The sequence below is a fragment of the Lampetra planeri genome, chromosome 2 (genome assembly GCF_965212315.1).
Source record: "Lampetra planeri chromosome 2, kcLamPlan1.2.h2, whole genome shotgun sequence".
In the NCBI taxonomy this organism is placed as follows: domain Eukaryota; kingdom Metazoa; phylum Chordata; class Hyperoartia; order Petromyzontiformes; family Petromyzontidae; genus Lampetra; species Lampetra planeri.
In genome coordinates this window covers 29139080-29165100 of record NC_136108.1, presented here as the reverse complement: position 1 = coordinate 29165100, position 26021 = coordinate 29139080, and the positions used below count along the sequence as shown (strand labels likewise).

Sequence of the window (26021 nt, the reverse complement as noted above, 5' to 3'; positions counted from 1 at the left end):
CTTCTACCATCGTTAGTTTCTGTAAACTTTACTCCTCCATTTTGAGGACACGGTCTAGCAGACTGTTTCATCTCATCCACGATGTTCACCCACCACACTGCAGGTCATAACGTTTCTCTTTCTGCTCCTTCCCTCACATATCTACTTTAGGACTCTCCCATCGCCTCTTTTCCCAAATTATGATGACCTTGCTCAATTTACAAACCTGTCAAATATAATCTGTTACAACCTACCATCTAATGGTGATGTTTGTTGCTGCCCGTTTGGCGTCTTGGGGTTGTGCTCAGCAACCGCGGTTAGAACAAACACGAGGTGGCCAGAGACCAGAGTCGATGCGTCAGCTTTTGTTCTCTATTCTCCATACGGCTGTCACTGCAAGCATCTTAGCCGCACTAATCGGCTCCTCGAGGGTAACGTTCTCGACCTGGTAACACCGTATTTCTAATGTGCTTGTTCACCTGCAATGGTGAGCCCTACTTACCGTGGACACCGCAACGTTGCACATTAATGTGGTTGCCCGCCAGTGTCAACGGACGACGATGGAGGAGGTTCGTGAAGGATGCTGCTTTGGGGAGTTTGTAGAAGTCGTCCTCCAGCAACAACGGAGTTGCAGAGAAGCGACGCTCATAACAACGAGCGGAGCTCCGGGCGGCTAAAACTCCGAGAGTTGGCACAGCGATTGCATCTGCCAGCCATCTCAGTCGGTCAACCGATGGCACCTGGGTCTGTTCCGTGACCTCCTGCCAGCGACAAGCCTTCGACATTTCACGTGACCTCAAAGTGCACCTCGCCATGGCACAAGCACCGTGGCGACGTTACCGCCACTTCGTGGTAAACGGAGTTTGTTGTTGCGCGTCACAGATCCACACCGTGTCAACCCATACGGTTTGCCCGTATTCTTGTACAGGGAAATTGTGTTTTCAGGTATCTACCGCGTACAGCCGTTTCAATCCGGACAATTTTTTTTATGTCTGTGTGTTTCGTCCCCGTGATGGGACTTTGGAGGAAGAACGCTGAGATTTATAAGGGGGACAGGGTGACCAATAAGCTCTGAATTGGTCTGTAATAAGGTAGGCACTGATAAGGGGGTGTCAGGTAGTGGGCCGTCCATAAATGACGTCACGCACCTCGAGTGGGGTTAGCTTCTGCTAACCCCACTCGAGGCGATCATGAAGGCGTGGCCTGCCGCAGTTAGAGGCGTGGCCTGTTGCAGTTAGAGGCGTGGCCTGTTGCAGTTAGAGGCGTGGCCTGTTGCAGTTAGAGGCGTGGCCTGTCGCAGTTAGAGGCGTGACCTGCCGCAGTTAGAGGCGTGGCCTGTCACAGAGGCGTGGCCTGCAGGGCCCGGGGGCGGCGCCGGCTGTGTGTGGGGCGTGTCCGTACGTGGTGACCCCTAGAACAGGTGACGTTGCAGGAGAAAAAGGTCTTTGTAACACATAAGGGGCCGTCCATAAATGATGTCACGCGATTTTGGACGATTTTTTACCCCCCCCCCCCTTCGTCACACGACGTCACAAATAGTCAGACCCCCCCTCAAATATGACGTCACAAAGCTTTGCCCCCCCCCAAAACCATATTTCCATTTTGAAAATAAAACATGCTTCAAATCGCTTTAAACTATTGTCATTGTAGTGCGTATTTAATGTGGCGCTGACTCTGATGTTGTAGGAGAAAACATTTATTAAAAAGTATATTTAATTAAGTAGAACCTGTTGTCTATATTTATTTAAAGTTGCGCATTTTGATGTGACGTCACATTTCTCAAACCCCCACTCGTCACACATCGTCACAAACGTCTGACCCCCCCCCCTAGGTGCATGACGTCATTTACGGACGGCCCCTAAAATAGGCGTGGCTTTGCTTCAGTGGGCGTGGTCTAGCGAGTACGGGGAGGGGGGCGTGGCTTCGCAGTTCCGTCTCAGCCATGGCCGCGGTTCGCAGGGCTCGTAGCGATGCTCGCTGCGTCGTTCGCTTCACCGACCGTGAACTGTGCTGAGCGCCGCGTGGCGAGCGCGCGTCGTCGACAACCCCTCGCTCGAGCCGGGTGCAAATGGTGAGCGGCGATTGCTTTTAAACTCGGCGCGCGGTCGCGTTGAGGCGAAGACGCGAGAGGCGTTCGTGGCGGTGAGGGGTGGAGTTGCATCGGTGCACTCGGCTCAAGTCGGCCGACCCCATGGCACCCTCTGGCTCTGTTCCTGTTGACCTCCTTTTGCCAAGCAGGGCGTTCTACAACTTCACCGTCGGTCTAGACGCGCACGTAGCCTGGCACGAGTGCCGTGGTGACGTCACCGCCACTGTGTGGCGAGTGGCGGCGGTTACTGTTGTGGTTGGGGGGGTTGTTGTTGGGGTGATTGTTGTTGGGATTATTGTTGTTGTTGGGATTATTGTTGTTGTTGGGATTATTGTTGTTGGGGTGATTGTTGTTGTTGGGATTATTGTTGTTGGGGTGATTGTTGTTGTTGGGGTTATTGTTGTTGGGGTGATTGTTGTTGTTGGGGTTGTTGTTGGTGGGGTGGGGGGCGTAGCCAACACGGCAGTGTTGACACCAGCTCACCCCTTCTCGACGCTCATTGGTCGCCGGGGGGGGGGTGTTTACAACACCACGTGACGGCCTGCGCGCCAATAGGAGCTGCAGCTTGCGTGGTTTCTCTTTGACAGGTGGGGGGGGGGGGGTTTCTTTGGTAGTGACGTCATCGCAGCGGTCGCTCGTGTCGTCATTGTCGATGTTATTGCGAACAGCGTGCGAGTATGACGTCACTTACGCGGTCCGCCCTCCCATCTGCGCGTGACGTCACGCACGCTGCTGACCTACTTACTGTACGGGTTGTAGACTTTAAAAAAAAATTGTGTGTACGTGTCATTACATAACAGCTGTTTGCGACAAGACGCAAGCACACAATGTCTCCTCCACATATCTGCGTCTCCACATAAAATAAAATGTAGAAAAGTAATTCATAACCCATCCGAGAGTATCATTTGAGTTTAACAGGTCGGTGGATTTTGCGACCAATATCCATAATCGAAGTTTTTGGGTTCGATCGCGTAAATATAAATGCGTCGTTAAATCCGCCACCACCACCCGACACAGCCAATTAGTAAGGTCTGTCACATGCCAATTCGATACTAATACAGCAGCACACCGCTGTGTGTCGGAGAGTAAACCCACAGCATTTACAATTCGAGTACCGATGACGTTTCGCGAGTAATTACAACCAGCATCATCAGGCGGACAGCCAAGAATTGTGGAGAAATCCTGGAGCATTGTTTCAACACAAGCAGGCTCTAGACCGGTTTCAACATTCGGTGTGCCATCGCCAGTTACGCTTTGGTAGAGCCAATGCGGGTGAATTGCCGATAATTACGATATCTTGCATAACTCGGAATAATCCTTGGCGTCGTTGTTGGATGATTATAACACGTTTGGCACCCTTGCAAACGAGTTCCAGCTCAAGGGATTTTCTCGGTAAAATGTTAACTGAAAAAGATTGCCTGTCACACTGTGCGGTGGTAGGAGATGCCTTCATCCGGCAGTGGTTAGGCAATGGCTGAAGATGTTAGAGTTCGCTTGGTCCTCGCCAGAAGGTTAACGCGGATGACAAATTAATGCTGCTTACAGGATAACAACAGCGGCAATCGGGCTTTGGTTCATTGGTGATTCCCAAAAACAGCTATGTACGGGGCTAAACACTAACATGAATGAATACCCATAGACTGACATGAAGTAAACGGAATGCCTTTAGGTCCACATGGGAACAGTTGCATAACACTTTGAGAGACATGCGTGCTAAAGTGATGTCTAAAAACAAAGTGAATTTCCTGCGCAAATGTGCATTGAGGCAGTGCTCCTATCCTGTTTATAGCCATGTGCAAACGGTGTCTTCCACAGTCGTATGACAGGGGCGAGTTTATCCAAAGTCCAACGTCGTATTAATCTTGATCAACTCCGCAGCGGTGATCGGATGAGTCAACCTCCCTGCCACGATTTGAATTTGCATCCTTCCGATCTAGTGGTGTAATTTAAAATACATTTTAAATCTTCTTTTTCTCTCATGACTCATGAACGACGTTGTACAGTCCAGGAGTGCCTCTCTACTGGGATATAAACTTTAACAAGTGTTCCAACATTGTTAAAACACAGTGCGTAAATAAGGCGGCTGCACAACATGGCTTGGGAGATTCCTCCTGATACTCTTTCGATTATTTACCGTAAACAATTATGTTTGGCTGTTGGAGCTTTCGGCATTTAAATTGAATCGTTGAGTTGGACCTGGGAATTTATCAACTTAAATCGCCTGCAATTGCTATGTCTGCATCTGCACCTGCCTAGATATTTTGTACCATTAAACCAGTGGCGGCTCCTGCAAAATCTCTCAGGGGGGGCAAATGTCTGGATGATTGATAAGGATAAGGTCCACCCATGCAATGGATAAATTAACAGCTTAAGCATGTAAAGGCAACTTCACTTCTTTAATTTTAATGAAAAATAAAGTGACTCTTACAATACATCTTGTTTGTTTCTATACTCACTATTAATACAATCCACTCATGTTTCTTTTATTAAAGATTCCACTAGGTGGCGACAAATAATTTTGTTGGATGAAACGTGCTTACGTATGATGACGTAAGCACGTTAGTGCGAGCCCTCCCGGAAGCCATAGAGAATGCATTGCAGCGCCTCCCATTCGAAAAAAAACATCTTTGAATGTAAGTCTATGGGACTACTCGGGGCGATTCTCAGCCGGAGGGAAATCGCCCAAAAAGAGGCGGTACTCCACAGAACGTAGCATGACGCTGATTGGACTATATCCAGAGGCACAGTGACGGCTAGCGTGACTCTGTGGTTGAATGACATTGGTGGTGCGTCGCCCAATCGCCCTAATGAAGAAACCGCCCCTGCATTAAACACTCCATGCCTCTACCTCTCCGTGAGTAATAGGGCAATTGTGGAGATATTTGAGGAGTTCCCATACCCGATAGTGTGCTAATGACCAGCTCTCGGTTGGGTAGCAAAGGTCTCGCTTCGGATCACTCACACAGCATTCTATTTTCATCATTCGTGCTACGCTGTGTAGAAACTGCCTGGCATGTTACTCCACACACGTCTCCGAGTCTTCTCGGACACAGTTATAAAGTCTCTTCTCTATGCTTGCGAAACGTGGTCCCTTTCACAGGTACACCTGCGGATGCTTGAAACATTTGGCTTTCCGACGTTCCTTCCTGGGTTTAATCAGGCTGGACGCTGCAATGAGCTCACAGATACTCGAATGTTCTGGACAGAGTCACATCAGTAAGCTTTTTTGGCAGGCAAGGTTGTGTGGGCTGCATGCCCAGTTACTGCATGCCAAAGCAATTTCACTTTGACCAGATAGAGGGGGCCAAAGGGGTACAGCACAAGCTTGAGAGGAGATGACTGATGTGGTATGGGAAGATCTGGAACGCTATAGTGATATCACCTTTACTTAGTGGGAAATGGACATTGTTGAGTATGTGTGTGCGCATGTATTTGTGTGGGTGTGTGTGCATTAACAGGCTGAAGGAGACAAAGATCATCTCTCTTTTCTCATGGATGACAGTGATGATGAGCAAGAGGCTGCATCAGAAAAGAATCTGAATGTAAGTGCAGAACAAATGCATTTAATGATCCTTCTACAACTTATCCCATGAGCCTTAATCACCCCCTTGATTAGGATTGAACCCAGCATGAAAGCACCTAGTTAGTTTCCTGCATAATTTAAATGGATTTTAGTTGTGGTGATTTACTGGTCTTATCTTGGGCACAATTGGCAGCATAAAAATACTGCATTAAATTGGTGGTTCACTAATTTGGCACGTTTTAGCTCTTGGAGTACATTTTTGGGACTTATTGACAAACAATGTTTTCCAGATTTTTGATGGTACTTCAGAAGTCACCAAACACTCGTTAATGGGATTGATTAAGTTTTCCCTTGGATGACCCTCTCGTGAGCTATACTTGAGACTCGCTAAAGCTTTCCTGGGTAAATAAAGGCATTTCTTATATTATTATACTGCCATGTCATCTTTCAGGGCTATTGCCTGACACAAGGTGATCTGTTGCTGAATTTCCAGTTGGAAACGTACTCATCCCATGCCATCAATGGTGCATTTGAAATACAGCCGATTCCATTCTTCAAGTACAAATGAGAGAGAAATTACAAATGCGACAATACATACGAGCAACACAAATGAGAAATGGCACACACGACAAGAGCAAATGTCAAGTGCATATGAGGCACGGCCGATACAGAATTCAATGGCAAGACAGACCACAGAATTAATCTACACACTCGCCAAATCGTGCCGAATGTGTCTTCTACAGCTGAGGGACGTTTGGTCACACTTGTGAATCCACATGATGCTGTGTTGTAACATAATGGGGCCAGAGGAAGCACTCCACCTGGGTTGCGCCTGAGGCTCGTGTCCTTTGCCGCCGCCAGGAGCAGCTGGAGGCGTTCAGGGAGCGCTGGCGCTCGGAGCTGAAAGGGGGCCGCCCAGGAGGGGGTACTGCCCGCGAGGGCCCCCTGCCCGGTGGTACAGCCCCGCCGCTGCCCGTGCCGTCCCCGGTGCAGCCGGGGTCACAAGACCGAGCAAAGACAACGCTCGGCGCAGAAGAGCAGGTGCGGCGACAAGGGGGAGAGACGCTGGCAGTCCGAATTGGCACCGTCACCCATACTCGTTATTTAGGGTTGTAGCAATGCACTGGTTCCCTCATTAAAATGTATCATTACACTCTTGCTTAATAGATACGTATTGCCGCTTTATGACATTTCTGAAGCCCTCTGGCACGGTTAGCTACGTATGTTGCGAAAGAAGTTCTACATGCGTTGATAAAATGAATACTCTCTGTAGGGATGTCAACAGTGATTTCCCTATGAATTGTGAATTCCAAGACCTGCTTCAATCCATGTGAAGTTCTTCATTCCATGGCTTCCTCCTACATCAAGGCGCTTCTTCAAGTTTATGTTCCCATGTGAGATTTGCAGGGATCGGCTCGTCAGGTCATTTGGGTGCAACCACATACCAACTTCAAAATAGTCGGCATGGCATTTTCTGTATCCCTACGCAGCTCTGGGATCTGTTCCACAACGGTGCAATTTGCTTTGCAGTTGTAAATAATTTAAGAGGAGGTTGAAATCTGACCTTCTAAAAATGATATTCATCGTGCACTGATTTCTTCGTTTATTTATTGTACACTTTGGTAAATGAAATTTTATTTTGTGCTTAGGAATTGTTTTAAATGTACGTCTGTGCTACATATGTGCAGTGGTCTGTTCAAAATTAATACATTATCATAATTTAAACCAGGTGATAAACTGTTGAGAGTCAACGTCTTTTTAAGTGAACCTTGGGTTGCAACAAATACAGAATAAAGATGAAATATGAGACCAAAAAGAAATTGGTTTAATAAACTACAGTTAGTAAAACAAGAAATGAAAATTTGATCGATTAACTTTGCGATTTCATTCATACCGAGATTTCGATCAAACATTTTATATTCATTCGCTTGAACAAGTTAAGCCAATAACATTGCCTGAGGGGAAACGTGTGCAAACATTAACATTAAATACTCCGTTATAAAGCACTGAATTCGATGCTTGCCGAGTGAGCGTTGAATCAGTGTCAATTGGTTAATCGTAACAAGAGGCTGCGCACCTGGTTGTACATGACAGGTCATTACCAGCAGGTGGGGCTGCGTACCGTAGATCAGCTCTGGCCAGTGGCGTTTGGCCATCGCTGGTTCATTTAATCTCGCTGCGCCCGACAGAAGCCTACATACGCCCTTGTGTGACAGCCACGGGACTACACTTCTCTGAATTATTGTCGGATGCAAATCGCACTGTTGCTTCTGCACGTGCTCCACAGTGCCTGTTGTTTGTCGGAGTTTAAGCTCAAGTGTGATGCATTATAGTTTTTTTCTCAGTGACGCTTACCTATAGCGACGTGGTGATGTATTACAAGGTACGGCAGTCGTTAAGATGAAAGTCACTTTAAATGTTCTTCGTTTTGTTCATTGGTGGCCAGGTTGCTTATTGGGCTAATACCGTGGTAGAGAGACACTGAGCCAGCAATCATTCACAACCTGGGTTTAAATCTGGGTTTCAGCTGCTCGTTATTAAGCCAGGTTCTCGGGTTATTGATTTTATGGTCTCAGCCTGGTCGGCAATAACTGCACGTGAAAAATCCATCATTAGATTAGTAATTTTACGAGCCGTGACTTATCCCAGCTTGGAGATGTAACATTTTCCATTTCATTGACACTTATCAAACATTTATTCATAATCAACGTTCTTGGGTTAGATCACGTTATTTATGAATATGTCGTAATCCTCCACCACCCGACACGGCCAATCAGCAAAAAAGTGTCACGTTAACAAAAGACAAATAGTTCACTGCTTTAGCCCACTGGTGTGTTGAAGAGTGAAACCACAACATTTACCATTTTTTGAGTACGACGTTTCACTGGTAATTGCATCCAGCATCATCGAGCAATTCGCCAGAATGGTGAGGCTCTGCTCTTGCTCCCGGTCTTAAATAGAGCAGCAGCAGGGTGACGTCATCATTTAACTCATCAGGTGCAACGATTTGAGGCGGAGGGGGGAGTGTCAACGTGACACTTTTTGCTGATTGGCCGTGTCGGGTGGTGGAGGGTTACGACACATTTATAAATAATGCGATCTAACCCAAAAACGTTGATTATGAATAATATTGGTCGCGAAAGCCTACGTGTTAAACCAAACATTTATTGCAGGGCATATTAAAAGTGTGTCCCTCATGTTGACAAAGGAGATTTGAAGTGACTTAAGTAATTCTGTAACAACATCTTCTCAGGCCATTGACAATGTGGAGCATTGCTCGTCTTAAGATCTCCAATGGGAATGTTTTCATGTCGTTACGTAGCACATTCGGAATATAACCCTGGCAAGACGAACATTGGTCAACCACATATTAGACAACGGCTTTGAAATATTACATCAGTGTAACAGCATATCATTTTCATGTGATTTGTATTGCTTGTAAATATCCTGTTATTAAACTTTCAATTTGATGTATCATGCTTGTAAGATTACGTTTTAATTGAGGCATTGCCATGTGCCTAATGACAAGAGCCGTTTATTTTTTTTGTGCTGTGTATTTTTTGATGTCAACTCTTATCTGCAGAGGATCATGATTTGACGATGTTTGCGCTGTTGTGCCGTGTCAGTTCTATACAGTGCCATGAGATGCAGTCACATTGGTATTGTATTAGACACTACGTAAACCCACATTGTGTTGTATTAGATACTACGTAAACCCACATTGTGTTGTATTAGGCACTACGTAAACCTACATTGTGTTGTATTAGACACTACGTAAACCCACATTGTGTATATTAGATGCTCTATAAACCCACTTTGTGTTGTGTAATAGACACTACTTAAACCCACGTGTCCTATTAGACGCTATGTAAACCCACGTTCTGTTGTATTCGCTACGTAAACCCACGTTGTGGCCTACTTGATGCTATATAAACCCACATTGTGTTGTGTTGCGTTGCAGGCGCGGGAGCTGTTCATTAGAGCTGCAGAGCTGGAACAGGAGGGGGCTCTGTATGAAGGTACCCAACTCAGCACCCATTACTGGGATTAAAGGGGATTTGGAGCTTGTGATGACTGCGTTTCTCTCACCCGTAATCCTGATCCGGGTCACCACAAATCCGAGGGTTTCCCACTTAAAACATCACAATTACTCGTCTTCAAATCCCTTGCGAAACATAAAAATCACAACATTCAGGGTCAGTGTCAGCGTTGCGTTACTGTAAACATTTGCTCACAAATCACATCTGTGCAGTTTTTTTTTTACGTTTGGTGTTTGCCAGCCGTGATGGTGGTAAGCCGAGCAAGAGTGACTTTTTAGGGAATCGATATTCTAAAATAAACTGGTCAAACATTCCTGGGGCACTCCTGAAAACGAGACTGTAAGGATTTCTGTAATGAAATAAAATCAATGTTTTTATATGTTCAACAAGCAACCGCTGCTGTAGCACTCAGCTTTGCTGCTGACCCTGAACTATTGGTTCATATTCCACATTACTTTGACAGCAACCATACTCCCCCTAGGCTGGCAACAAACAACAATGGTTATCGGTAATAAGTGGTATAACATTGTGCAGTAAATTAAAAGGGTAATTCAGACATAGGTTATTTACGGTCACTGAGAGAAGAGATCTCAATGTGTAGGTTTTCTTCCGGGAAGCCTTCTTTCTGTCTTCAGGATAGACTGGTCTCTGTCCTAGAAATGTGGAAATTCCACCACTGGCTCAGTGCTTTCAATAGAAGCCTTATAAATAAGGGCATCCGGTCGGAATGTCTGAATTCGCTTTTCATTTCATAATATAGATTATGAGTAAGTGCAGTAATGTTATACTCTCTCCTTTGAAGACAAGTTTCAAGCTGGTGTAACTCAGAATAGCATGGCGTCTGTGTGGTTTCAGCAAACAGTAATGCCATCATGAAGCCTCGGTCCCCACCATCGAAGGCCCTCCAACAGCAGTGTTTTGACAACTTCCCTTCTCCAAAATGCTGGTCGTCCCTCAATTTTTCTTTTCATTTTTCTTTTTCTTATTTTTGCCGCCTCGCTTCCTAAGTCTTCCAAACTTCAGAGGGCTAGGTTAGGCGAGGGTGGCGTGGTGTTGGAAACGCGGTGGGCGGGGGGGGTGGGCAAGCATCACCTGTGTGCGGTCGGGTCAGCGCTTGGCGTCTAAGCTGCCGCTGAAGTTTAGGGTTCGACTGGGGGCCGAGGCTGATGATGGAACGGCACGCATGCCTTGCACCGGAGATGGTGGAGTAGGGGAGGAGCGGGTGGGCGATGGCAGGGAAAGGCGGTCAGGGCCACTGGTCCCGTGAAACATGACACCGGGGAATTCGGTCAGGTGACGGTGGGGAGAGAGGGGCGACTGTGCCGGAACGGCCTCTCGGTGTTTTTTTTTTTAACACTTTTTTTTTTCTGTTGTTGCTGCTGCCGCTTTCTTTGTCACCGCCCGTGTTGGCCTGGCAGTTTGTCACTGATAAGAGCGAGAGCAACGTCTGTCATGGACTCTGTGGACAGGCACAATTTACCACAAGATGGAAACACAGCGGCACTCCTGTCCACCAAGCGTGTTCAATTAGTTTTGTAAACAGGGTCACTAAACAAGTCACATACCCTCTAAGGCTTATCTTCGTTGGCAGTCCTGAGCCAGTCGTGGACATTCCACATTCCCATGATCGGGACCAGTCTTTCCAAACGAAAACGTCTATTCCACTGAAGCAGTCTTTTAATTTAATCTCACTCGCAAGGGTGATGATGGTGACAGTTGAGAAATAGTACTGCCAGCAAGTACGTTATTTGACGGTCAGGAGTTAAAATCCTCATCAACTCAGCTTGTCATCCCTCTGGGTCAATAATATCAGTACTGTTTTCTGCTAAAGTCTATTATTGGTTGTCTTCATGGTAGACTGACCCCAGCCATAAAAATGTAGAATATCCACCACTGACTTAGAGCCCTAAGCATAGATGTAAGTTGCCTCATTTATCGTTTAAGCAGTTAGCTATTACAGTTTTTTTTGTAATTGCCCCACTAAGAACAATTTACAGGAAATATTAAAATATTTACAATTTAATACATTAAATGATACATTTGAATTATCTTTGTAAATATTTACCTTGTTGTTGGTTATGTGCCTAGCGTCTTGTCTCCTGTGTGGTTTAATCGTATTCATTTCAAATTGCCTGTAATGCGATACGAGCAAGTCAGCCCATGCCCGTCTCATGCTAAATGATGTAGCAAATGCCGGCTAAGTTGTCACGGGAGCACTGCAAAGGCTGCGGCTGGCTGTCTTAGTTTCGTGCTGCCAAACGGATAGCGGGCTGCCGGGCGAGCGCGCGAGAGCAGGAGACACGACCGCGAAATCGGACGGGGACGGCTGGCCGCCTTTTGTTCCAGCCTCAACGCCGCACGCACTTAGGGAGAGATTCCCATCTCAGCGACATGGCCAAAACACATCACCTGGATGATTTACCCCCCCCCCTTCACCTCTTCACTCCTCCTCAGTGGTGATTGAGGCACCAGCAGGTTTTTTTTGCAAAAAAAAACAAATCCAATTGAAATAAACGTTGGGACAAGAAGAGAATTTGGCACGTAGGCTCGCGAGTCTATACGTGAGCATTAGCTGGGAGGCATTTGGGGTTTGCTGAAGGCGGCGATTGTTGCAGTTATCAGCAAACAATTACCAATGTCTGTGTGCCCCTAGTGTGGCTAAAGCGGGCCCCTTGGGACCGACTTCGGAAGTAGTTCTGACATCCTCCAGAGCCACCCTTTGCCCAAGATGGTACACTGCTTGCCATGGGAGTTCCAAGTGGAAATTGTTTTGTCCGATAGCAACATTGGAATATTATTTAGAAAAATGGGCATAAGAATCACGTCCCAAGCTAAAACTATGCAAGAGTGGTCAGATGGCCAAGATATTTTGGAATGAAAGAGACTTAGTTTTTTAAGCTTTAACACATCTTTCAGTTTCACATTCTGCCAACAGGTTATCAATTTGAATAATAGACGAATAACTTAGTGACGGTAATAAGTAATGATTTAATTGTAAAACAAAAACATCTGGCCATGTGGTTTACATGTTTAAATTACAATATTGCATGTTTGGGTTAAGTTACCTTGACACAACTACTGCATACAAGTCTTTCCCAAACCTCTTGCAATGGAGACCTGGGAAAACACAATAAACAAACAAGTGCAAAGGCACAGGGAGTGCAATCGAAAACAAGTCACACACAACGTACCATGCGCTCAACATTGTAGATTGTATAATCTCGAAATAAGCCATCATCTCGGTTATAATCTGTCCACTGCTGGATGAAGGCCTCCCCACCCCATCGCCATTTCTCACAGTGCGGCAATGTAACAATCCATGTGGGTCCCGCACACAGGATAATGAAACTAACAACTGGACATCTGTGAAAAGAGCTTTATAGCTCATCGGATTCTGCCGGTATAAATCAAGATTCTGATTCTGAACAAAAAACTTTCAGAATTGAACCGCAATTTCGAAATGTGACATTGTTGATACGCTGGTGGTGGGGCGGGGGGGGGGGCGTAAATCATAACATAAAATAGCGACAATTTTCTTTGTTGCGGGTTTTTGTTTTCTCTGCGCTTCCAGCCATCAAGTTTTACCGGCAGGCGATGCAGCTGGTGCCTGACATCGAATTCCGGGTGAATGATTTTGAGGGCGAAAATGGCTCGCCAGGAGACATGGACAATCGGTAAGCTTGGCCCGGCCCGCACGAAGCATAGTGGGGTTGTTGACACTGAGCGAGCATCGCTGGGCCAACTGCACTCTCCCCGATGCAGCGTCGGTCATTATAATTTCAAGAGAAAATGGCGCGATTGCGCAGGGCCTTGTCGATGGAGTATAATCTCTGATCTCCAACGCCTTGTCTGTGGCCATGCTGCACAATAACGGCAGAGGAACAACTGAAGTGACCAGCGGGAAGGAACGTCACAGGAGGTGCCTAATGGGAAAAGCCAGGAAGTGATGTTATGTCACCCTTGTGTTGTCTCTTGTTGATTTTATAATCCGTCAACCTCCACCCTCTTAAGTCTCTGAATTTACAGGCGTGTGCCACCACGCTTGAGTATAGTCCATCGCTCGTAATATTTGCTGACCGTTCTCCCCAAGTGGAAGTTGACAGTGAACGCATGAGTGAGTGGAAGCTCGCAGTCAATGAACGAGTGGATGGGTGGTTTCCTTCAGCGAGGCGGTGGAGGACAACGCGGTGACGAACCTCCTCACCTCCTTCCAAAGTGAACTGAGCTTGCAGGAGGCTCAACCGAAACTGTGCTGGCGGGACACCGAGTCGAGGCAGACGCACATTTCCGGTGAGAGAGAACATTGGCACACACTCAAAACGTACCCTTGAACACTCACACACCTACACACACTGACATACCCGCATGCACTCGCACACAAACATCCGTACGCACTTGCAAGGAGTTGCTTGCCTGCATGCACGCTTGCACGCATCCGCAAGCGCTTGCACACGCGTGCACTGTTTTACCTGCACACATACAACCGCACAGTTGCACACACACACACTTGCTCGCGCACTTGCTCGCACACACACATACGCTCGGAAGCACGCATGCGCTCACATATGCCCACACTCAAATACACATGCTTGCATACTTGCACTCACACGCTGCACTCTATTGCACACACTTGCACACACTTGCACACCTGAAAACCGGTACATAGCCACACACTCGCACACCCATATTCATCCGTACCCATATGCACATTGATACACATGCTTGCACAACCATACACAGGACATTAATATATGCACACACACTCGCACACATTCGCGCGCCAACACAAACACGCACGACTGCCGTGCTCGTGCTGTCTTCACTCCACCGTATGCGTTCTCGAAAATGTCGCATTTCATGCGTTCGCTCTCGGATGAAATGTCACAGAGCAATGAGTCGTGATTGCTCTACTGACGGTCCGCATGCGATCCCACAAAACAAGCGCGACCGACCGCCTCTTATTTTCCCTCCTTCATATCTTTCCCCCAAAAATCTATTTTTTTTTTCTACCACGCTCGTATCTCATAATTTTGCATCATTTGTTTTCGTATGAAAACACGGTTAAAGAAATCGACTATCTTCTCCCCAGCGCTTGAAACGTTTTTTTTGGTAAAACAAGCACAGACGCGCGTGGGCGTGTATCGCTCATCGTCACAGCAGACCGGGCCGCGCACGATAAGCGACAACACAGTGCCGTGCTTGTGAAGGTGCTTTATCGAGGGGTTGCATCGCAGGCTGATCCAAAAATCCACGGCTCGGAAGAAGGCTCTTGATTTTAGGCGTAAATTGTGCGTGGTACACTCGGAACGTTAACATTTCTTTGTTTTATAATTTTTATCGCGTTATTGACGTAAATAATCTCTTGGCGCGTGAAAGCCCGAGAAGCCGTGAAGCCATCGTGTAATTTATTTACAAGGTCGTGCCGTGTGCCTTGTTGAGTGTTGTCAAGCACTACTCTTTTATTTCTTGGGGCTCCGGAAGTGGTTTCTCCTGAACCCGTCCATGCTGACGGCTCGTTCCAAGTGCCGCAGCTACACGAAATAAAGAAATAATAATTGAAAGTCACAAATGTGCTTCGGATTTTTTTTCCACCTCGGAAAGACGAATGAAATGTCATTATAAGGAAGTCACGCTCTCCACGGTTTTCTTATTCTCTCCGGCTGTGACCGAGGCACCACCGTCTTTGTAAATACATTCTTTTGTGCATCTTCATGACCCAAAACTTGACCGTAAAACCCCATCATTGACGTGAGCATTGTTTAGAGGGGGAGAGAGAGCTGCACTTTTAACGCTACGTGCAGCACCTGAGGCTCTCAAACAAAAATAACGACCACTCGGCGAAACGTGAGAGAGAAAAACATTTGAAAAAGAAACAACCCACGTGGCTCGCCTGTGATGATAAAACCAAGTGAGCGGCGGGTGACACAAAAGGAACATAAACGCGTGCGTTTATTCACCCGATACGCTTTGCTATTCTGGGTTATCGCTTTCCTAGATTCTGCAGATGCTCGGAAGTTCATAGTCACTTTGATTGCAGTAAAACTCACTGAGCACCATGGCTGGCATAGTCCAAGCATGCTTTCTTGCTCCCTTTCTCTGAATATATCACGGCAGATGAGATAAGCCAGATGTGCATCTCTCTATACCATCGCTGAACATCACCACAAAGCTTCCTGCTGATTGGATGTTGAGCAACCCTTGGCTGATCGATTGGACATTGCGATTCCTGCAGGTGATTGGACGTTGAAATGTCTCCCAATGATTGTATTTTGAATGTTAATTCACGATTGGGGGTTATTCCTCCTGAGTCATTGCCAAAATGTATGCCGCGAACGTGGCACTTTGTGACTCGCTTGTGTGTGTGCTGTCACAGGGGCTCTAGTCGGGACGATGTGATTCTTATGCTCTGATGCATGCATAGAATTCTGCATCCGGCTATAATTATATTTGCGTTCTGCAAATGATTCATTGAGGCTAATGGTTTAAATGAGTTCCAAGTAACAAACGAGACGGAGCACAAAAATGATATGGTATGACAAATTGTGACGGTGCAGACTGTACGAATGGGATAGTACCGTTGAAATATGCATTATGGAACGGGCGGTTCCCAGGGATACCAAGTGACATCTCGAGGGTTATGCGACACGGGTCACGGAATGTCAATGGTCACGTTGGGTTAGGTCACGCGGGGTTTCGAAGGAGATGACTAAATTGGAATATACATAGCAGTCATTGCCACCTACTGCAAAAACATGGCAGGATCCTCCTGGCAAAAGATTAGTGGGACTCGCTGAGGCTTTGCTGGATAAATAAGTGTAAAAAATATGTATGCGCATTGTGTGTGCACTAGCAATTCTAATGCCATGTACTTATCTGTCGAATGGAATTCGGTGAACCCATGAACTTGGACGCCTCGGCCATCCACATACTTTGCTTGTGCCCTCTCGTGTTTACACCGTTTATTTTATTCCACGCCCAGTGATCCTCAACTTTCCTGCTGTGTAGTGTGGTGTTTAAAAGATTACTTAAACTGTACGGAAGTGTGTTGTTCATGTGGAAATATTACATTGTCAATATTTAGTCATTGTTGTTAAGTTAAGAGATAAATGGCTTCGGTTTTAATTACATGTAACTAAGAGCATCACAATTATTTAATCAAATATTGAACTCATATGCTGGTAGGGGTATATGGACAGTTGATAGGTCTGGTAGGGGACATGCGGCAAGCAAGAGGTTGTAAACCAATGCTATGGAACGTGCAGACCAGACAGTGCAGCTAAGACGGTCTAATCGAGACAAAAAAACGAACGCAATCTTAAAGTGAATCGCGCATATTTTGTAAGAAATCGTAATTAGTAGATTATCGCACGTAAATAGTTTGATCATACACATGATTTAAAGCACGTATCTTGAGTGTTACAACTGATTTGATTTGGTGAATCAATGCATCGTTACCTTCGTATTGGTCAGGTGTGGTCAACTGGTAAGGGACGTAAGATAGGTTTGGAAGACTTAGGCCTGCCGATTGAATTGCCTGAGAGGAGGCTCCGTTTATGGACTGGCTGGCGAGGCTTGTTTTTGCCACACGATTGCCAGCCTACCTTTCCGATAAACATCGGCGCGGCAGAACGGAGAGTTTACCCGAGCGAGATGCCGCGACGGAATGTCTGCACAGTGGCCCAGCGGATGATGATATCTTGGCAATGTTACTCCCGAACGTGGAGAAAATCAACCCCCTTGGCCCCTGGCCTCTTGGTTTGTAAAGCAACTGGAGACGGAGGTTCGTTAATTTCTGTGACGTGCGAGAGCCTCCGCGACTTGAATGTACGCGCGTATCGAGCGCGTGTCTGCAGACCTCTGGGCCATTGGCTAAGGCTGAAGAGGAATACTGACAAATTCCTGTGGCGAGAGTTGTATGCTTTGAAGTGTGGGTTTTGCGTTGCAGACAGAGGGTACGATTTGTTAATGCAAGGGCAATTGCTTTGGTGCTGAGTGCTTGGAACGCAAGAACCTGGCAGATGAAGAAACGCTGTCGGCGTTCGACTCGCAATCAGAAGGTCGCAAATTCAAATCCTGGCCCAGTGTCAACTCAACCCATCACGATCACCTTTTCTGGGTGGATAAAATGAGTAATGCCACTTAATGCACGTCCTTTTGGATCAACTTGCCCGCTACTATTAGCACGGTTGGCTACGTACGGTGCGAAAGAAGCTCTACATACATGTGACTGGAATTTCCACCACTGGCTCTGGTACTGCCAGTGAAGATGAGCGTCGCCCCACACTCGAGTGAGCACACAGACAAGTTTTCGCTCGACGGTTTGCATGCGGGTGAGTGTGACGGTACTGCTCTATGCTCTGCCCGTGCTTTGGTGTTCCCAGCGCTGCCCGTGGAGGTGCTGGTGTATGTATTCCGCTGGGTCGTATCCAGCGACCTGGACCTGCGCTCTCTGGAACAACTGTCTATGGTGTGTCGGGGATTCTACATGTGTGCCAGGTCGGTAGTGGTCTACGTGAATCCAGCCCGCCTTTATGTGTATGTGCGGTGTGTTTGTCGCTGCCTCTATGGATGAGTGTCAAAATCAGAATATGTATTCATACTGGAAGAATTCGATGGGCTATGCAGCTCGTTTTCACAACTTTCCAGTCGAGGCAGGTCAGAACGTTACAAAAGCAACAAACAATAAACAATAACATGATGGGAGTGCAAAGTATAGGAAAGGTAAGCAGACTAATTGGCCTACACTTTCAAGAAGGCTGTCTCTGGTGTAGGCCAATCGGTTTCAAAGGCAATGCACATATTATCAGGGCGTGTTTGTTTGCATGCTTTGCCACGAGTACGTGTGGTTAATGCAGACTTGATGCCGACTTGCAATCGGTATCCATTTGGTGTTTGAACATCTTAACACCCGTTTTATTGCCAGAAAGGGTAAAGCCGAGTCTTATTTTTTCATCCAGATATACAACCAACCACATCACTATTCTTGGTTCTTTCGGTAAAGTCACGTAGAAGGAAAATAATGAAATAATAAAAATATAAAACAATACAAATTCTCATGACGTTTCGACGTGAAATCCACAGCAAGAAAATCCACAGCAAGAAATTTTCTTGCTGTGGATTTCACACCTGATAATGATTGCTTGTGTTGCAGTCGAAACGTGAGAATTTGTATTGTTTAATATTTGTATTATTTTATTGTTTCCGTTCTACGTGACTTTACCGAAAGAACCAAGAATATGAATCCCTGCAGTCACGAAAGCTTTAAATCGAAATTCCACCACATCCTGTTGACCAGGCGAGGTAGTTAACATCTCGCCATCGATTGTTCCTTGCAATCCCGATGGAATAGTTTGCAGGTAATTTAAGTCTGTGTTTTTGTCACTGCACAGGGACCCGGAGATCTGGCGGCTGGCCTGCCTGAGGGTGTGGGGCCGTAACACGGGCAAGCTGTCGCCCTACCTGTCCTGGAGGCACATGTTCCTGGAGCGAACGCGCCTGCGCTACGATGGTACCGCTCCCTCCGCCAAGGCCACCTGCACAGCCCTCCCCACCGTGTGGTTCCTCACTTCACGGCAGTGACACCCTGTGACCTCGTGCCGTGACGAGACGCTGTACCCACAGTTGGCCTGCGACTGGGCATGCGACGATTAATCGGTTAGAGTCAAATCTTTACACAAGTGCGTGCATCGAGTTGCGTGTCATAAACGATTGTTTTAAATGTTTGGATTTTTTTTTATGTATGCATGTGATACATTAATGTTATATTTAGGCAAACTGAGCAAACACAAAGTTCAAATAATAATGTTTTAGGCTGTTGGTTGAACTGAAGAAATGAGACAATGACTACAAATGACGCAGTATAGACAAGCGAGAACAACAATCGAGATTGGAGAGGCAGTAAAAAGAAAGCCATACACTGCAGGTGATTTAAGATAGGCATGATGATCCCCAGACTTCACACATGATGATCGTCGGCTTTGACCCTCGCGTGCTCATAGCTCCATGCGTTAACGAGCGCTGTTCTGCGGGATGCAGGGGTGTACATCAGCAGAGTGAGCTACATTCGCCAGGGCGAGCAATCCCTGGACGGCTTCTACAGCCCCTGGCACCTGGTTGAATATTTCAGGTGAGTCGGGCGAATTTAGTGGATAGATTTCAACCATTAACCCTTTCTCGTTCCAATGACGTACGTGTATGTACATATCCGTCATCAGTTTTTCTTCCACGTCTTGGTCACAATCGGAAGTAAAAGGCCATGCCGGAGGGCGTGTGGCACGGTTTGGCATCAGCTGTCATAGAGTGCAGTCGTGTCGCTACAGTTTTCTTGCGGTGAGGACAATTATCCTTAAAAACAATGACACGATGCCTCACAATAAAATGAATGCTAACCGAATCTAGTTTGAATGCTGACCGCTTGCGCGTTCCGAGATTCAGTGGTGAACGGGACCCACCCTGCAACTTACAGATGTCTCGAAATGGAAAAGGGTTGAGTTGTGAAGCAATAAGGATGTGTCTGGTTGTGCTGGGTGGGACATGCGCAGAATGGGTGAGGGCGATTGGCAACACCCGCATTGGGGTGATGTTCACGAATCTGGTGACCAAAATGGAAGCCCCGAGAGCAGATCTTGGGATCCTGTCAGGGCAGATCTTGGAAGTCAAGTTTCTATTGTGGAGCAGCAGAGGGATCTGTGGAGGGTAGAACGTATTGGAGAGGTCTGGTGACAACATCAGCTTTGGCCATGATGACATCTTGGCCTTGATGTATCTTGGCAAGTGGCACTGCGCTTGGAGCACTTGACTCGCAATCGAATATTGGAAGTTGTAATCCCAGTCGGGGGCCGAGTCAACCCATCATCTCTGGGGTCAATAAAATGCATACCACGGTGTGGGACGTCATCACAGTTTGGTCGCTGGATAAACTTGGCCACCGCCATAGGATGTGGAAGTTACACATCTGGCTCAATCCCACTAGTTGGTTTATTTCATGCCTTGGGTTGGTGTTTAAAATGACCAAAAGCCATTGGGCTTTGAGGTTGCTTTGAGATGGCAAGATAGCAAGGAGAATCTCGCATCCATGTGCGGACCTTTGAATGTTTTTCCATTATATTTGTGGATGGTCTGCATATTTCCATTCATTACTACATGTGAAAAAACCTTCATTAGTAAGAGTTTTGAGACAGGCTTGTCTGGATCAGTACAGACCAACTTCTTCCATTGTTCTATTGGAGTTAGTGCACCTCAGTGTGGAGCGTGCATACCTGGTTAAGTAAAAAAAAAGCATTGTCCCCTATAAGCATGTAGCGCTTCACCAGTGAAAATTAACACACTTTCACTTTAGACCAATCCAACCGTGTTCATGAAAATATATCAATTATTATGAGATGCAAATTACATGCAATAGTATAAAAATGTTACCTTTCAGCTCATGGAACGAACGAAGCACGGTACATGAAGCGGGCAATGCAAATGAGACAAAAAATCGGGTCTTGAACTGTTGATCGCTTGGCAGAAGGGGGGTAGATCACTGGATGGCTGGCTGCGTCCGGGACCTCCGTGCGATGTGTCCCTGTTTACTGCAGGTATCTGCGCTTCTTCCCTGACGGGCTGGTGATGATGCTGACAACTCCAGACGACCCCCAGTCCATCGTGTCACGTCTGCGCACAAAGCACACGCGGTAAGCGACGAGCGACGCCACATACAGCAGCCGTCATTCAAATCTCGCATGCCCACCTACTCTGTATGTACGCACATTTATAGCCCTCTTGTCAGGCGATTATTGGATGAGAACCTCCCCACACTGTTGGGTCGTGTTGGTTGTTTGACGACACTTGACCACGCTGGTCGGTAGGCTTTGGTGAAGGTTTAGAAGAATCAGTTCAGATGTCATTCGACCCTAATGGTAGCTGTGGACAGGAATCGAATTGTGGAGTATTTTAAGTGTAGGAGATGCATCCAAAACCGACTTGCCCTTGCCGCCTTGTTTAAAGTTCTCTACTCATTTTAAGTGTCTCTCTAACATTGTCTCAAAGTGGCCCAACTCATATGTCCTAACTTGTATCTTTTGTTGTATTTCTAACCATTTGATGGTTTTTCAGTATTTTGTCCTGTTTTTGTTGAACGTCTCCGTTAAGATATGTATTCTAAAACGTTCTCCCGTTTATCTGTCCCTAACAACCTGTCACACCGCAGCATTGACGCTGTGTTGTACGGCCACTTCCGTATGACACAGGACTCTAACGGGGACACGCGCGTCCTCTCCATCCTCACCAAGAGGCCCGACAAGGAGGTGAGGGCCTCACGCCCAGCATGGCATTGTGACTGAAACCAAAGCAAAGTGACCTCTTAATAGATCGTTGAACCAGTGCTGTCATCTCCTTGTTGAGAGCATTGAGCCAGTGGTGGAAATTTCACGTTCCTACAGCAGGGGTGAGTCTATGCTGACTTTCTCGCAGAGTGGTAGTAATTTTATCGACCCCGGAGGGATGATATGCTGAATCAATCATAAACCGGAATTTCAACTCATAACCTTCTGATTGTGAGCCAATCGCACAACTGCCAAGCCGCAACAACATTTAACTAAATACCTTTTAAACACAAACCAATTTTAGGTGCGTAAAAGGACATTTAAAAACAAATTGTTAAAATTACACCAAACCGTTAAAGCCTTTTCACACATGATAAAATAGCTTTTATATATAAAAAAGTATTCATCACTGAGTGTCGTTGTGGTGAACGCAACTAATGGAGGTCTCTGTGCTGTGAGTTCTTTAGTGGACGGGGCGGGGGGGGGGTGCGCTGATGGGGTGGGGAGTGTTCTCTGTCGTGAGTTCATTAACTGTGCCTTACGCATGCACACGCGTGCTTGATCTCGTGCAGAGGGGCGGGGATTTCCAGCGATACCGCCGTTACCGCCGTGTGGCACCGCCCGAGTCGGAGCAGCGCTTCCACGTGGAGCTGCAGTTGGTGTGCGGGGGGCGGCAGAGATTCAACAAGCTGTTGTGGCTGCAACATTCATGCCAAGTGACCTGCCGGTGGGTGCACGTGGGCATGGGGGATTGCGCACAGGGATGTGCGGGGGACCATGAGCTGTGTTGTGGATGGTTGTGGTGAGGTGTTGGGGTCGTGGGCTGGACGGTGTGGTGTTGCTGTGTGTGTGATGATGGGTGTTTGTGGTGTCTGGGATGTGTGTGCATGCCTTAAATCACTTGATATTTGGTTTGTCATTTCATATGTCTTATTCCAACTGTTAAAGATGAAATAATTTCGGTTTGGTTGAAATGCAAAAAAACTGAAATGTCACCTTACTGTTGTATACAGAACCATTTTTAAGTTATTTGTGACATTTTCCAGGACCATTCTCCAAAACAAGGTGGAACACCTTCACCCGGGCAAATATAGAAACTTCTCAAGGGGTTTGGCAGTCCTGAAATATCAAGCTTAAAATAGGGTTTAACATTCATAAAAAAAACATTCAATGCATTTTCTCTTGTAATTTTCCATAAAATACCAATTTCCTGAGTCTCAAGGGAGGGTGGGGGGGGTCATTCACTCGCATCACTCCCCCTTTGTATCCTCCACTGCACATAGTCACTTTAAGATGTTTTCTTGTTCATGTTTTAGTTTTTTGTTTGTTGTGGTTGCACCCAATTCAAGAGCCGAATGGCTCACAGGGCGATACCAAATGAATGAAACTGAAAAATGAAAAACTTCACCTAGAGAGACAAATGTCTCCCCTTGCTCTTACCTGGTGTCTCTCTTTGCTTCCAGGGCAACTGGAGAGACGGTGGTGTCCAACTTTGACATAGACAAGAAATACGCCTCGTTCTTCTTCTCCCGAGTCAAAAGCTTCACAGCCTACTCGGAGGGGCCCCTCTAAGAGAGCGCCCCACCCCCTCGAGAGTGTATACCCAGCCTGCAGGAGGGGGGAGTGGGATAGGGTCACGTGTCTGGAATCAAGAGGTCGTGCGTCACAAACCAGGGCGGCAACAGACCTGTCACGTCACCACTGCGTAGATGTTATGGAGACGTATATTAGCGTCTTCACATGTTCTTTAAAAAAAATATGAGTTTTGAGGTTGAGTGTTCATACTTGTTTTATCCCAAATGTCTTGAGACTTGGTCTTTCCTGGATAAGTATATTATCATTATTATAACCTGGTTTATTTGTATAGTTTGTTAAGCATGGGAGGGCCGTGAAAGAACTTACCCCATTTTCATTGAATCTTATCACACGTGTGTACATTTTATTTAGCAATTTTGTAAATGACTGCTGTGAAATCTACAGAGTACATTTAGAAAAATATTATTGGGTGTTCAAAAGGCCGAAAGGAATTACTGCAAAAAAGGTTCAATATTGGGTAGAAAATGTTAAACTTTGACAGCTTCCTACATAAATTCATTGGGATTGTTAAATTTATAGATAACTCAAAGGAAATGTAATCTGAATGTAACATCTTGAGACCTTGTGAGAGGCACAATTGCCTCTCCAAAATATCTATCACATACTACAAGAGTAAAATGTTATCTGCCTTTGGGACCTTTTTGCCAGTATCAAAATTAAAAAAAGGTATCTATTTGGCGTTTGAATATCTTAACACCGGTTTTTATTGCCAGAAAGGGTAAAACCTATTATTTTTCATTTTTAAATGTATCTGCCTGGTGTAAAGGTAACATTCAATCCAGACAAGTTGACTCATCTAGACCGACCTCTTACTCCGACCCTTCTGCTTGGCTTGCGTGGACCTTGCCCAGCAGAAGCTTATTGACCCGTGTGAGATTGCTGTCCAAACCTGCCATGGATTTCACAATTGTGCAGTTTTCAATCGCCGTGAGGCTATTGTGTTACTCCCAACATGGAATTAACTGAGCTGTAGTCATAACCAACATTGCCCACCTATGTAGTCGACTGCCATGTGTTTGAATTGCACATCTTGACCTATACAGCTGCCACAGAATACTTTTGCTTTGTCAATTCAGTTGAATCGCACTTGCGTTTAACCCCGATATCTGATTTTTCTCATATTCGCCACCCACCAGGAATCGACCAACCAATCGCAAACTTCGTTCAGGGCAGGCAAACAGTGATTGGCCAGTAGCCTGGTTGCTTGTTTGATCCCTTGTAAAGGTTAATGTCAAGTTAGGCTTAAAGGGGAATGCAGTGCGGCTGCAGGTAAAGCACCTTGATTATATTTGCGCTATCTGCGGTGAAATCAAAAGACTCAATTTTGCCGGTGTCATGCTGCGTAGAATGTGTTGTTGAGCCATGATTCTGAGAACTCCCTTTACTTAGCAAGTGCATAATTGCAAGCTTCCCACCGGCCCAATTATTCGACGGAAACCATAGAGGGCACACATCAATGAAAGTAATAGTGAACAGCATATCCAAAGCGTATATTGCATCAAAAAATATATAAAAATGAAAGCTTGTGAACATTGTTTTAGGGGGTGCTGGTGAAGTTATTGCTCAACAGAAGGCAGATGAGTTTTGGATGAAAACAGGTTTCATCATTAGACGCATCCATTCGTAATGATTTTTTGTTTTGCTATACATGCAGTGAATCATGCATGTGAGAATCGATTATTTACAACTTAAGCAAATTATATGCAAATGATAAGCTTGTAAGTGAATAAAACTAGAAAAAATACAAAAAAATACGAACAAGATGTTAAAAATGAGACGAAAAAAAAACTATTCTGGAATCAGATCGTGACCTATAAATGTGATTATCGAATCTCCGGGGGGCTGTTCTGGTTTTTGACTTGTTACAAGACTGGTTGCCACCTTTGAACACAGAAGGGCCACTGCCTGCAATGCGCTGCATTTGTTGTAGAACAGCGGTAACGAGAGGTGGCGAGATCCTTTGCGTCTCCTTTGGAGTTTTTGGAGTTGTTGATCCCTGACTTTGAAACATCTCTGAACATTGTGGCCTTCCCGCTAGGAGACCAATTAGCGATTCACTTCCAGTCATCGTCTCCTCTGGGTTCCAGCCAGCAACGTCTGCTCGACTCGATCTCTTGGCATGGCCAGTTGGTACGGTTTTGACGTTTGTGAATGTAATGCTGTAGAATTAAGATTAATTTAAAACACAACAAAAAAAGCACTTAATTGCTCCCTGCGGCAAGCCGGATTGACATTTACACGAAATCCTCTGAAAACAAGGCAAGTAAAAAATGCAGCCGTTGACGGTTAATTGCCAGTGTGAGCGGTTCAGCACTAAACGTGAGCAAATTGATGAGCGGTGTTTTGCAAGAGAATTCGGATCACCAATCAATGGATGGTCTGTAAACTTCAGTTCCTGATCGCAAGTCTGTATGAATTCATGAAATCTGATCAAGGGCTTTCCATTCAGAATCAGAATATTCTGGAGGAATCTGATGAGCTATAAAGCT

At 46.0% G+C, this 26021-nt stretch overlaps 1 protein-coding gene across 1 annotated transcript; it reads left to right on the top strand.

Moving 5' to 3' along the window:
* The first annotated feature begins 1885 nt into the window (after positions 1–1885).
* On the top strand, positions 1886–23693 carry FBXO9 (F-box protein 9). Its single transcript, XM_078611797.1, is given in 14 exon segments — positions 1886–2010; positions 2013–2050; positions 5527–5610; positions 6453–6632; positions 9553–9610; positions 13203–13305; positions 13797–13921; positions 18013–18127; positions 19021–19139; positions 19667–19757; positions 21211–21306; positions 21822–21918; positions 22509–22663; positions 23400–23693. Coding segments are annotated over 14 exon segments (1431 nt in total). The 5' UTR covers positions 1886–1949; the 3' UTR covers positions 23509–23693.
* The last annotated feature ends 2328 nt before the right edge of the window (positions 23694–26021 follow it).